This window comes from Gekko japonicus, unplaced genomic scaffold (assembly GCF_001447785.1).
Source record: "Gekko japonicus isolate JY-2015 unplaced genomic scaffold, Gekko_japonicus_V1.1 scaffold101, whole genome shotgun sequence".
NCBI classification, from domain to species: domain Eukaryota; kingdom Metazoa; phylum Chordata; class Lepidosauria; order Squamata; family Gekkonidae; genus Gekko; species Gekko japonicus.
Genome location: NW_015165238.1, coordinates 67,390 through 80,081, shown reverse-complemented (window position 1 = coordinate 80,081; position 12,692 = coordinate 67,390). Strand labels below are relative to the sequence as shown.

The 12,692-nt window shown below is 42.0% G+C and overlaps 1 protein-coding gene across 1 annotated transcript; it reads right to left on the bottom strand.

The window, feature by feature from the left end:
* Positions 1 to 6,995: 6,995 nt before the first annotated feature.
* LOC107109360 (olfactory receptor 6B1-like) lies at positions 6,996 to 7,928 on the bottom strand. The gene has a single exon (XM_015409973.1). The coding sequence runs from the start codon at positions 7,926 to 7,928 to the stop codon at positions 6,996 to 6,998; it is 933 nt and encodes a 310-aa protein (XP_015265459.1).
* Positions 7,929 to 12,692: the final 4,764 nt, after the last annotated feature.

The window sequence follows — 12,692 nt, the reverse complement described above, 5'->3', positions numbered from 1 at the left end:
GTATCCTGTGACATCCCACTCTTTGCTCTTGAGCCCATGACCGGGGGCTGGCACTGAATATTCATACGTAGTCTGAAACATGGGAGAGAGATCATCTTAAATGTGACACGTACAACTGGGTATCAAAATAAATGGTAAGGAAACACAACATTAAGGATAGTAAATATATTTACTTATTGTTTAACTTGCCCCTTTTCTAGGGCCTTTGATGGGTAGCAAACAAACAATAATGTCTATACCATGACACAGTAAAATAGAAAATACCAAGAATAAATCTACTATCTTATCTAAAACCGGATCAGAGAATTACCCCACAGGTGCTCAATGCCAGTTGTTTGCAGCCAGATCAGAAATGAAGTCCTTGAGCTGGTTGAATAAAATACTGAATCCTGGGATGTTCCAAAAAAGGAAGTAAAACAAGGTATTGAAAGTTTGCTGTCATATCTTCTGTTCAGTTTTTCTTCCAAGGATGAGAAATATTATTTGAAATAATATTCCATTGAAATCTTTGTATTCCACTTAATTACATCAACTAAACATCTCTTGGAAAAAATGGATTCATGTGGGTAACCATGTTGGTCTCAAGCGAGAAAACAAAGTTGTAATATCTACATCATAAAGTTTGGATGAAATTTCTGAAATTCCTTTTCACAACAAGAAAGACAAAACCATAAAAATTATTTTGTCAGAGAGAACTGGAGAGAAATGATCTGGCAACATTATTTGTACTAGATAGTCCTGGGGCCTTTTATTGATAACTGTAGGTTCATTAATGGGTTTAGACTGCTCAGGCTCCAGGGAAATCAGTTAATTCTGCAACTCCTTGATATCCATATTTGTATAGTAACAGCTGCAAGACAATTAATTGTCATTTATTCATGGGCCAAAGCACACAATGATAGTATTTTTTTAAGTACCCATAGGTACACTTTTATTAATTTTTTAATCTACAACAAACAAATCTACACACTACAAACAAACACTCTACTACACATAACATATATACCAAGAGTGCAGTTACATTATATGCTTATATGCAATTACTTAATTAATAAAAACTCTATATCAAATACTTTCCATTCTTCTATCTTCTGTGTTCTCAGCTCCATTGCGCTGTCCTTGCCTAGTCTTCTATTACATTTGCATTATACCAATCATAAAACTTTTTCCATGTTTTTTTAAATGTCCACTCTTTACTTACTCTCATTTCTAGATAGTATTGATCAGTAGTATATCTGTATAAATAGGAAAGGAGGGCTGTACTGCAGTATTAGCAACTTCTGCTCTCACCTTCCTGAATTTCAGCAAGCATAGTGACATGGGGCTAATAGAAATGGGTGGTTGACTGCTTGTCCTCCTTTTGTCTCTTTTCCATCCTTCCCTCCCAGCTTTTACCCTTTTCAATCTCCTTACTGAGAGAAATTAAAGCTTGATACACTTAAAAATATTGTCCTTCTTGTCTATCAACTCCACAAATGGCCACCAAGATCTCAGAAGATAGTCTTGCAATACCTCAGTGGCTATTCATCTCTTAAAACTTCAAATGCTGTGTCTACTATTTGGGGAAGTTTAACACCCGATACTATTGCTTGTTTATTTTAGATTTCAGATTTTTCTATAAACCCTAGAGTTTTGCTTGGGTTTGTAGAAACATCTCCCATCTTTTCATGGCCTCTTTATGTAGATTTTAAAAAATCATACTCCAAAATTAGATTTAATGATAAATTTAACAGTTTATTCGACCCTTCTATCACTGGGCATTTTGTTCTACCTTATACTTTGCACACATAGAACAATACCAGCATGGTTTTGACAGCCAGGGTGGTGTCATGGTCAGAATGTACAACCAGGATCTAGGAGATTCAGGTTTGAATCTCCACTCTGCCATGGAATTTGCTGGGTGACCTTGGGCCAGTCACACATGCTAAGCCTAACCTACCTCACAGTGCTGTTATGAGAATAAATGGAGGAGAATGATGTAAGCCACTTTGGGGAGAAAGGCGGAGTGTTAAAAAAGTAAGTCAATCAATCAATACCTCCATGCTTGATTCCAGAGTTCAAAAAGGAGATGCAGTAATTGAGGTCAGGAGAGAGGAACTACTGAAGAGGTTATAAGAAGCAGGAGAAATCCTTCAAGTAAAGGTGTCATTTGGTCTTTGCGGACCCTACAGGTAACTTGTTACTGCTGCTGACATTAAAACATTTTGTATAAACACTCTAAAGAATTATATTTGAAGGCATGTGGATTACTGTGTAGGCCATGAGTCATCCAGGCAGAGTACTCTGACATATCCCCTCAGTTATCACATTGTAGGAACTCCACCCTCACTACTTCAAGGGCTAATCGCTTCTTGACCCAGAATACCCACAATCCCAAAGTTGTCCCTCTAAACTTCAGCTGAATTAGGAGCTACTTTCCAGGCTGAATGGTGGGTTCTTTAATGAATAAACAAACACAGAGGAATGACTCCAACCAGCATTTTCACTCAGCATTGCCCAAGTCCCCTCGATAACACATAGCTTTTGTCCACGTGGGTCCTGTTATCACCATCATGGTCTATATGAGTGGTTAAAGAAGATTCTACCTTTCTTCCTCTTTCATGAGCAGTCAGGGTCCAACCTATCTATTGGACTGCCTCCTCTGTTACTTCCCCGGAAGGGCATTGCACTTCTTGGATAACAACATGCTGTTGAACCCCGGGATATCCGGCTATCCTCAACCAGGGTCTTTTCAGTCCTGGTCCCAACCTGGTGGAACTCTCTGCCAAATTCCATCAGGGCCCTGCAGGACTTTATGCAATTCTGCAGGGCCTGCAAGGCAGAGATGTTCCACCAGGCTTTTGACTGAGGACAGAGATGATTTTTACCTCAGCTGGCAACCTCCTCAGTTTTCCATGCTCACTTTGACCTCTTCCCCCCTGCCAGTGAAATGGCCAGCAGTCTGTAATAGGGGAATAATTAATTATAAAGATTACTACTTGCCATCTGTTTTATAATGTTATGTAATGGTCTAGATGGTCTGTATGGCCCCTTGTGGGGAAGGAAAAGGAGTTTGTAAGCTGCTCTGAGACTCCTTTGGGTAGTGAAGGTGGGATATAAATCCAATCTCTTCTTCTTCTACCTTCTGAACCTATTATAATAGTGGTTATCTGACTGCTCATCACTGGGTGGGAGGGAAGCTAGTAATCTGTCTCCTAGTGAGCCAGTTTGGTGTAGTGGTTAAGTGCATGGACTCTAATCTGGGAGAACCGGGTTTGATTCCCCACTTGCACCTGCTGGCCATAGTTCCGACTTGCACCTGCAAGCCATAGTTCTGACACAGCTGTTCTTGAAAAAAAGAGCAGTTTCTGTCAAGAGCTCTCTCAGCCCTACCTACCTCACAGGGTGTCTGTTGTGGGGAGGGGAAGGGAAAGGAGTTTGTAAGCCGCTCTGAGACACCCTTGGGTAGTGAAGGGCGGGGTATAAATCCAATCTCTTCTTCTTCTTCTTCATCTGTCAGTGGTGCAGGAAGGCAGAGGGTTCAGCCCTGCATTGTTCCGACACAATACTAAAGTTAATGCTATGTTGTTGGCATTTGGTGTTGGTGTTTATCTTTCATGTTGTTATACTTTGATTGACAGCGGATTGTTGTGCTTTTTTTAAATTCCATTTTACCCTCTGCTGTCTCCCCTTTCTCTTTCACTCCCACCCCCACACCAAACACCCACACATCTAGATTAAACTTACAAAAGGTCCTGTTTGCAGTGCATGTTCCTAAAGGGATATATTAACCACATTCTGCTAATTGTCTGATAAAGAATTGTGACATATTAGCAATCCATTAGGGCTTTTTTTTCATCTAACTTGCCTGTTCCAGGCCCTTGGGTGTTCTGCAGGCAAAATGTTGTGTGTCCTTTCTATTAATCTGACATTCGATACCCCCTATAGTTATCATTTCAGAGATCAGCTTCTGTTGAAGGTGTACTGTGCATATGTGATTAAAGACTGTAATTGAATTACACTGAAATCCTTAATTGTCCTTTTTATGAACTACTTGATATTTGAAACTGGTTTGGTCATTTCGGTGCCTTTCTAGTTCCATATGTAAACAAAACTACTGGGGCCTAGGATTCTTTTGGGAGCCGGCCAACAAGTTAGGTTTAATTGTCCAAAAAATCCCCAAACCATAGAAGTCAGTTAGGCAGATTATATTTTAAGGAAACAAAGCAACCCTCAGATAGAACGTGGGGTCATATTTGAAACCCCCCCCCCAAAGTGGATGTTACATTTTTGTTTTCAGTCTTCTTCAGTTCATTACGTAGCTTATGGCTCCATCTTAGGGATTTGACTTGTCTGACTGATGTGAGCCATTATGTATGAGAAGTCTGATATAAAAAGACAAACAAACAAAAAGATCCTTGACACCCTATAGCCCATAATTCTCAATTTTATATATTATTGTTCCCAACAACTAACAATTCTGCAAAACTAACTGTCTTTCAAACATGATGGGGTGTTTGTCCCATTTCTTTTTACTGTGCCTCGTTGGTGCTGCAGAGTAAATAAAAGAAAACAGGCTAGCATAAGGAGTGGCTACTGTCAGGCCACTGGTGGGGCCCAGGAGACCCTACTGATGACTGTGTGGTCCTCCTGTGAGCCCTAACCTAGTACCCTGCAGCAGCCACAGAGTTGCAAACTTCTTGGTTAAGTCTGGAATTCTTCCAGGATTACTACAGACCTCCAGATGATCACCCAACCTTGAAATGTCAGGTATTTTCCCAACCATCACCCCACCTTGGAATGTCAGGTATTTCCCTACCAATTTTCCAACCTGATTTTGACAGCAGTTACCTTTAAATGGCCCAGTCAAATTCAAACTTCATATCTTGGACCAACCATGTTCTTGGGAAAGTGGGTTCTCATGTCTACCTATGGGACCCTTCCCCATGAAAGATCACCTTAACTCAGTAGAAAGTGTGCCAGGTTTCCTGAACACCCCTGCGACTGTGTTGCAAGCTCCTTTTATTCCTCCTAGGGTTGCCCAATAGAAAAATCTTACCGGCGGGGGAGCATCCTGTCACTCCGGGAGCCGGCTGGGGATATGTGTACGCGCGAGCAAAGCGCACGCTTCCAGAGCGTCACTGGAAGTGACGTCACATGCTGGGGCGGGGCCATGCCATTTGAGGGGAAAACAAATAGTTTTCCCCTCAAATGGCGTCGCCCACCCCCAGCGTGCGATGTCACTTCCGGGTGACACACACGTGGGGGTGGGGTTTCCCCCGGGCCCCAATTCCGTGGGAGCGGGAATCGGGGCTCGAAACCGGGGGGAATTCCGCCCCCCGGGGGATTTGGGAACCCTAATTCCTCCTCACTCTACTCCTTAGACCTCAGCTGCATTTGACTCTGGACCTTTATAGACCTCAAGCCCAGGGCTTCAGCTTGCATGCCCCTTCCCTAAAAGTTTCCCTTTTATAACGTGCACCCTCTTGTTAGTGTGTGCGCATGTCTGTGTTAGGGAATCAGCTCTCAGGAGTTTAGTGTAGGTTCTTTACATTTTTACATCTTTTATTTTATTTTGTATACAATAAATCTATTTGTTTATGTTTAAAATCACTCCCACTCTCTTCATAATTTTATTGTAGGGTACCTCTACCACGATCCAACCTGGTATACATAGACCAAGGGCCTGTGTTATTCTTTTCTGGAACCCTTTTAAAGCTAATTTCTCTTTCTTTGGGCCAAGCTTGAGTATCTTCCTTTGGTCCTGACAATCCAGCAAGTAAATTATTTATGCTAATCAGTTCATCATTTGGGCATACACAGGGGGTCTAGTTCTAAATCTCAGATTTCTCTTTGCACTTTCACTATCTTACGTTTTGAGCTGAATTTATGAAATGATAGTGTTGTTCAGTGTGGCTTCCATTGGCAGGTACCATCCCTGTAGAAACTGTACATGTGGAAAACTTCTGTGATTGTAATGGTAAGTAGAACATCAGAAACTGACAGATATTTTCATGGACAGGCCTAACTGGCATATGTCATTTTATGATGGCATGTACAACAACAACAGCAACAACAAATGAACTCCTCATCTGGAAAACATAACCAATGTAGAACGATGGTGGAAATCTTAGTCTCTCTCTGTGTGTGCATGTGTTTGTCCCTGTGCCTGGAAGTCATGGCAATTTCTGACAACTCCTACTGGGGCATGGAGGACATTCAAATAGGTGGTTTGAAAGCCTGCCTCTGCATCCTGACCCTGGTATTCTTTGGAGGTCTCCCATCCAATTACTTGTCGGGGTTGGCCCTGCTTAGCTTCTGAGATCAGGCTTTCCTGAGCAATACAGGTCAGGACAATGGTGGAAATATTATTTATGGGGAACTGACAGAAACAAGTTCGTTATAGGAACCTTTTCCAATAGTAAATAGCTACTACCATTAAGTGCATATCTGGTAAGCAACTGTTGCTGTGGGGTTTGTGTGTGTTTTAGGGAATCAGTTCTCAGGTGCTTAGTGTAGGTTCTTTACAGCCAGTTTGGTGTAGTGGTTAAATGTGCGGACTCTAATCTGGGAGAACTGGGTTTGATTCCCCACTCCTCAACTTGCACCTGCTGATGTGACCTTGGGTCAGTCACAAGCTCTGGCACAGCTGTCCTTGAAAAAGAGCAGTTTCTGTCAGAGCTCTCTCAGCCTCACCTACCTCACAGGGTGTCTGTTGAGGGGAGGGGAAGGGAAAGGAGTTTGTAAGCCGCTCTGAGACTCCAAGTGAAGGGTGGGGTATAAATCCAATCTCTTCTTCTTCTTTTACAACTTTTATTTTATTTTGTATACAATAAAGCTACTCGAATGTGTCTAAAACCACTCTCACTCTCTTTCTTCATAATTTTATTGTGGGGTACCCCTACCAAGATCCACCCTAGTATACATAGACCAAGGTCTCTGACGAAAACAACAGCTTCTGATTCTGACTCTCCTCTACTTTGTCACCTGCCATCTGGAAACCAGCCTTCAGTGGCTTATCTAACTTGGTCTTTCCTGCCTAAATTTCTCCTTAATGCTTCTTTCACTTCTTTATTTCTTAAGCAATAGATGAGGGGATTGAGAGCTGGAGTGATCACAGCATAGAAGATGGACACTATTTTGTTGAGATTAAAGGGGTGAATTTTTCTGGGCCGAGCATACATGAAGACTGTTGTTGAGAAGAAGATGATGACCACAGTAAGATGTGAGGCACAGGTTGAGAAGGCTTTCTTCTTTCCGTGAGTTGTGGGGATACGAAAAATTGAAATAATGATGAACAGGTAGGACAGGACTGTGACGGAGAGAGGGATTAACAGGATGACCAAAGCCAAAATGAAATCCACCAGCTCAGCCACTGACATATCGGTGCAGGAGAGGTTAAGTACAGGAGAGATGTCACAAAAAAAGTGATTGATGACTCCAGGACCACAGAAGCTGAGTCTAGAGATAAAGGTAACCTTGACTAAAGAGATAGAAAAGCCACACAACCAGGAGAGCAAACCTAGCTGGAAGCACAATCGATGGGTCATGATGACTGGATAACGAAGTGGGTTACATATGGCTACATAGCGGTCATACGCCATGACAGCCAGGAGGACACATTCAGTACACATAAGGGAGATGAAGAAGTAAAGCTGTGCCATGCAACACTGGAAGGAGATTGTTTTGCCCTGTGACCAGAAGTCTACCAGCAGTTTGGGAAGTGTGACACTGATATACCAGATTTCCAAGAAAGACAGGTTTCCCAAGAAGAAATACATTGGCTTGTGAAGGTTTTGGTTACCTTTAACTGCTGAGATAATGATGAGATTCTCCAGGACTGTTAGTATGTAAGTGAGGGAGAAGAGCACAAAAAGAAAAAGCTGGATCTCAAATCCAGTGGGGAACCCAAGGAGGATGAATTCAGAGATGATTGTTTGATTCTCCATTGCCAGATAGTCCTTATCTGTATATATGTCAGTGACAGGATCCTATACCTGCAGAACACAATTGGAAAATTTTGTAAAAATATGAAGTCACTAAAATTAAAGGAGGATATTGACAAATCCCATGCCTTTAAATCAGCCTAAAAATACCCAATTCGGGATGGAGTGTGCCCATGAATTTAGATTCAAATGACAAGATTTATCAATTAGATAGCAACCCTTATGATGTTCCAAAACATACACATTACTCAGTTTGGACAATCAATTAAGGCTCGAAACTTTTCTTTTTTAAAAAAGAGAATCAGATTCTTGTTTAGATGTAGGTTAACTTAAGTATGTGATCCTCCCCCCCCATATTTATGAGTGGGGTAAAAGCTGTGAGAGAGCAACAAGAAAAGGGCATATACCATTATAAGATTCTTGAGTGGGAAGTCTATATTCCAAGCCTATGCCTAATATAAGCAATCCAAAGCTAGCACACCCCTAAGAGATGAATTGTCAGGCTACTGTTTTAAGACCTCTGGCGAGCCCCGACTCCAGGTCACTGGTTCCATTGCTGAGCTCCTGTTATCATTAGGAAGTTTCTCCTAAATGTCAACTGAAATCCACCCTCTTGTTAATTTCAGTCCATGCCATTTATTCTTGCCCTCAGGAGCAGATAAGAGCACTTCCTTGCCCTCTTCCATGTGCAACCCTTCCAATTCACCAAGAGTGAAATTGTGTGCCCTCTCAGTCTTCTGCATTTCAAGCTAAAATTATCTAGTTCCTCAAAGCTTTTGGGTTTTCCTTAAGCTGCAAAGCAAATCCCTGCATACCTACTTTGGCAGCCAGTGTGTCTGAAATACACAGTACTGCTGTTATTATTTTACTTATTGAGTCCCTGATGTATGTCCATGCACATACCTCACACTGATCCTGCATCCTGCTCCCACAGCCTGTGCTCTCAGTGCTGTAACCAGGTTTCTTCTAGCATGCTTTCCCCAAACTCAGCCTACATAACTTGCTTGACTGAGGAACTAGGGTTATAAACATACAAAAATAGTTACTTGATAACAAGTACCATTAAAGGGACTTAATTTTGGGTAAACATATATAGGATCATGCTGCACATATATTTTCATGTATCTCCTACCTTCATATAGGATCATGCTGTACATATATTTTCATGTATCTCCTACCTTCTGCCTCTCCTGACTGTGCAGTTATTCCACAACAGGCAAGTGTACATCGATAACAGAAGAGGGGAAAGATGCCAAACATTTAAAGATATCTTAGAGAACTTAGAGAAATTAGAGAACTTAGAGAAATTAAACCAGAAGTGACCTCTGGATATCATGGGTGGGATCTAGCTAGCTTTTTCACCCTGTCTTGTCCAATTCCCCTTCATACTTCAGATCCCACCTTTCACGACTTTTGCAGGACCCATGATTCACAGCATTGCTTTATTTTGAAGGTCAAAGGGAACGGCTACCTTCCTTTTTCTTCCAAGGGAAATCTAGTTGACTCTAATTCCATAGGTGGCATGTTTGCAATCGGTGCTATTGTGGTGGAAAGTGCCATCAAATCATAGCCAACATATGGAGACCTCATAGGTTTTTCTAGGAAAGAGACGATCACAGGTGGTTTGCCATTGCCTGCCTCTGTGTAGCAACCCTAAACTTCCTAGGTGGTCTCCCATCCAAGTACTAACCAGGGCTGATCCTGCTCAGCTTTTGCATTCCGATGAGATCAGGCTAGCCTGAGCCATCCAGGTCAGGGCATTCGGTGCTATAGTGCCTTGCAATGTTTTGTTTGAAATGTGAATAAACAATAAATGGCTGGAATCCAGGTATCTTGTGTGATTTCTTTCAGCTTTTCCTGTACCACTAAGCCATTCCACCAGGGAGGATTGTCAATCCTCAGGAGCAGTTTGTCTGTATGAGTGAGAGAGCTTCTGTAGAAGAACTTGCCAAAAAAGCTTCTGTGGCAAAAGTGGATCTCTATTGTCAGCTCTCAGAATCCAGCTCGAAAGCCTTTAGTTAAGGCTTCGGGCTCCTTTAAAAGAAAAAGAATGCTAGAAACCCCCACCCCAGTAAGCATTTAAGGGTGAGGAAGTACATTTTATGAAGATTGGCTTCTTCATTTTCCTTTTGTTCCACAATTTACAAACAAGTATAAGCATCATATTTTATATTTATCAAGGACCGGGAAATCCCATTAAAAATAAAATGGGAATGCATCATGAAGTCGTAGGTTGATTTAATATACTCTAGCCTTAACCCTAAACTCAGTTTGTGAGACCTGAGCAAGACTTTTAACAAATATAATGTTTTGGAGGTCAGAAGCAACTTGCTGACACTTAACAAGCACACAACAAACACCCAAACTGAGTACATTTTCTAAATAAAAGGTTCATCATCTAGCTATAGCTATTTATAAATGAACTTACGTACACAGGTAGACCGTTGTGCACTCAGCTATAGCATCTATGGATTTAAGAAAACTGATAAATGCTCAACTTACTTTTAAGAGGTACTGGAATCAATGATGGGCCAAGGGTAGCTTCTGCTCTTAATTAGTCCTTTACCCGTTAAGATATCTATATAATTATGCAATTATTTCATGCTGCATATAGCAGAAGTATAAGTTACCTTTCTCATTCTCTACACAAATGATGCAGTGGTAGATACTTTTTATTTCTAAGAAAAACCCATGAGTGCATGCTTTAATGAGCAGGCAGATATCTGCCTGGACCCACATGAATCAGGGCGGGGGTTAAAGAAGCAATATCCAAAGGGAACTGCTGCTCCTGTATAATGTGTTCCCTCTGTGTTAATTTATCTGACTCTTTTCCCAGCTAACTTGAACAAGCTACCTCAGTGAGGGGGAACCCTTGCCAAGTTATGTGAGGACTGCATAATGATCTGCACAGGGAATTTGATGTCATTTTGTATTTGGTCGACTAATTTTGATATGACGTAAGTGTAGTGGCTGTTGGAACCAACATTGCAGTATGGAACTGTTAAGTCGCTCACTTAACAAAGCAGTCGGAGAGTGATTCAGCAAGAACACGGCTTTATTCTTCAGAACGCACAAAACTCCAACACGGTACAACATCAGATAGCCAGAACCCATCAAAAGCAAACGCAGCTTTACATTGCAGCTGTCCTGCTTTTAAACATTCCCGGCTAATGTAGCCATGCCCACTGTACACATAACCAACCAATAAGGTTGAAGACATAAGGACCAATCACAAGCGTTCCCGCTCTGTGAAGTGATTGGATGACACTTCCTGGGCTAGTGCTCCTATTGGTTACATTAGGATCCTAGCCCAGGGTGAAGCTTAACATTGCATTCTTATGAGATGTTTCACATAAGTTATCCCATGCATTCAAGTAGCTTTGAATACATAACAGGAACAATCACATGGGAAAGGGGGCTAGAAGTAGCAGGGGAGCAATGCTCCCTCTAAGCTGTGGATTCTGGTGAGCCAAAATTCTACTTTGTGAGCTACTGGCATAAAAGTTCTGAGTGAACAATTTGGCTACTGCATAAATTAGTTTGCTCTGGAGACATCCTTCCTGAGCTATGGCAAAAAATGTGTGAGCTGGAGGCTAAAAAAGCTAGCTCACACTAACTCAGCTTAGAGGGAACACTGCAGGAGAGGGTACCTAGCTTCTTAACCATATTTTGTAGACAGTTGGAGAAATGACCACAGCCTTTACTGACTATGGGAATGTAGTGTGGTATTCCCTTTGATCTTATGTCCACATGCTTATATATCCTTATCCACTCTCTCTCTGTCATGCCAGAGTTAGGGATGAGGTGGCCAAATACTGAGGATGTAGAATGGACTGAACCATGGCAAGTGGTAGGTGGAGAATCACATTTTGGAAGCTTTCAACCAGTTCCTCATTTACACATGCCAAATGGTAAGATGATAGAATTCTAGTTTTCTGGAATGCACCACAACACCAAAGGATGCTGAAGGCTTTTATATTAATTTTTTTAAAAAAAACTAAAAATCCCTGCAAATCCCATGGGGGGGGGGTATCAAAGCTTTCTCCCTGCTGTGCCAGTTCTCTGTTTGCAAGGAGTGCAAATCTATTAGGGGTAGGTACTCAATTAAGAATTGTGTTAATTTTGGATCAAGATTTCTGGGAGGTCAAGCTTTTAGTTATCCTGAACTTTCTGGACCATCTTTTTGGGAATTAGTTCTTTCTTGTCCCCAAATTTGGTGGTGGTGGTGGTAGTGGAAAGTGCCATCAAGTCACAACCAACTTATGACAACCCTGTAGAGTTTTCAAGGCAAGAGACATTCAGACGGGGGTTGCCATTGCCCGCCTCTGTGTAGTAATCCTGGACTTCTTTGGTTGGCTCCCATCCAAATACTAACCCTGCTTACCTTCCAAGATCTGATGACATCCAAGTCACTGCCCAGAATTTTAAGACAATTTTTCTTAAAAAAAAACCTCTCCCCCCTCCAGAGGCAGCAGGAGAAGGGTGAAAGGGAGGGGGAGAGAGGAAGGTGGTCCTGCCAAACAGCTGACTGCTGCAGGCACTCCACTACAGGTCCCAAACCCTGAGGCTGCAAAAGTGCTATGCTTGCCTGGGGCTGAAGATCACCTTATCGAAAGAGCCACCTTCTCCACCAAGTTGCCCTTTGCTGGTTGTAAACATGGGCCACCCTCATCCACTGCCTCCTCATTAAGGAAGGCTTTTGCATGCCCCAGCTCCACAGCTGAGCACTATAACTCCCAAGATGCAATGTAGCAAAAGTGGGGTATA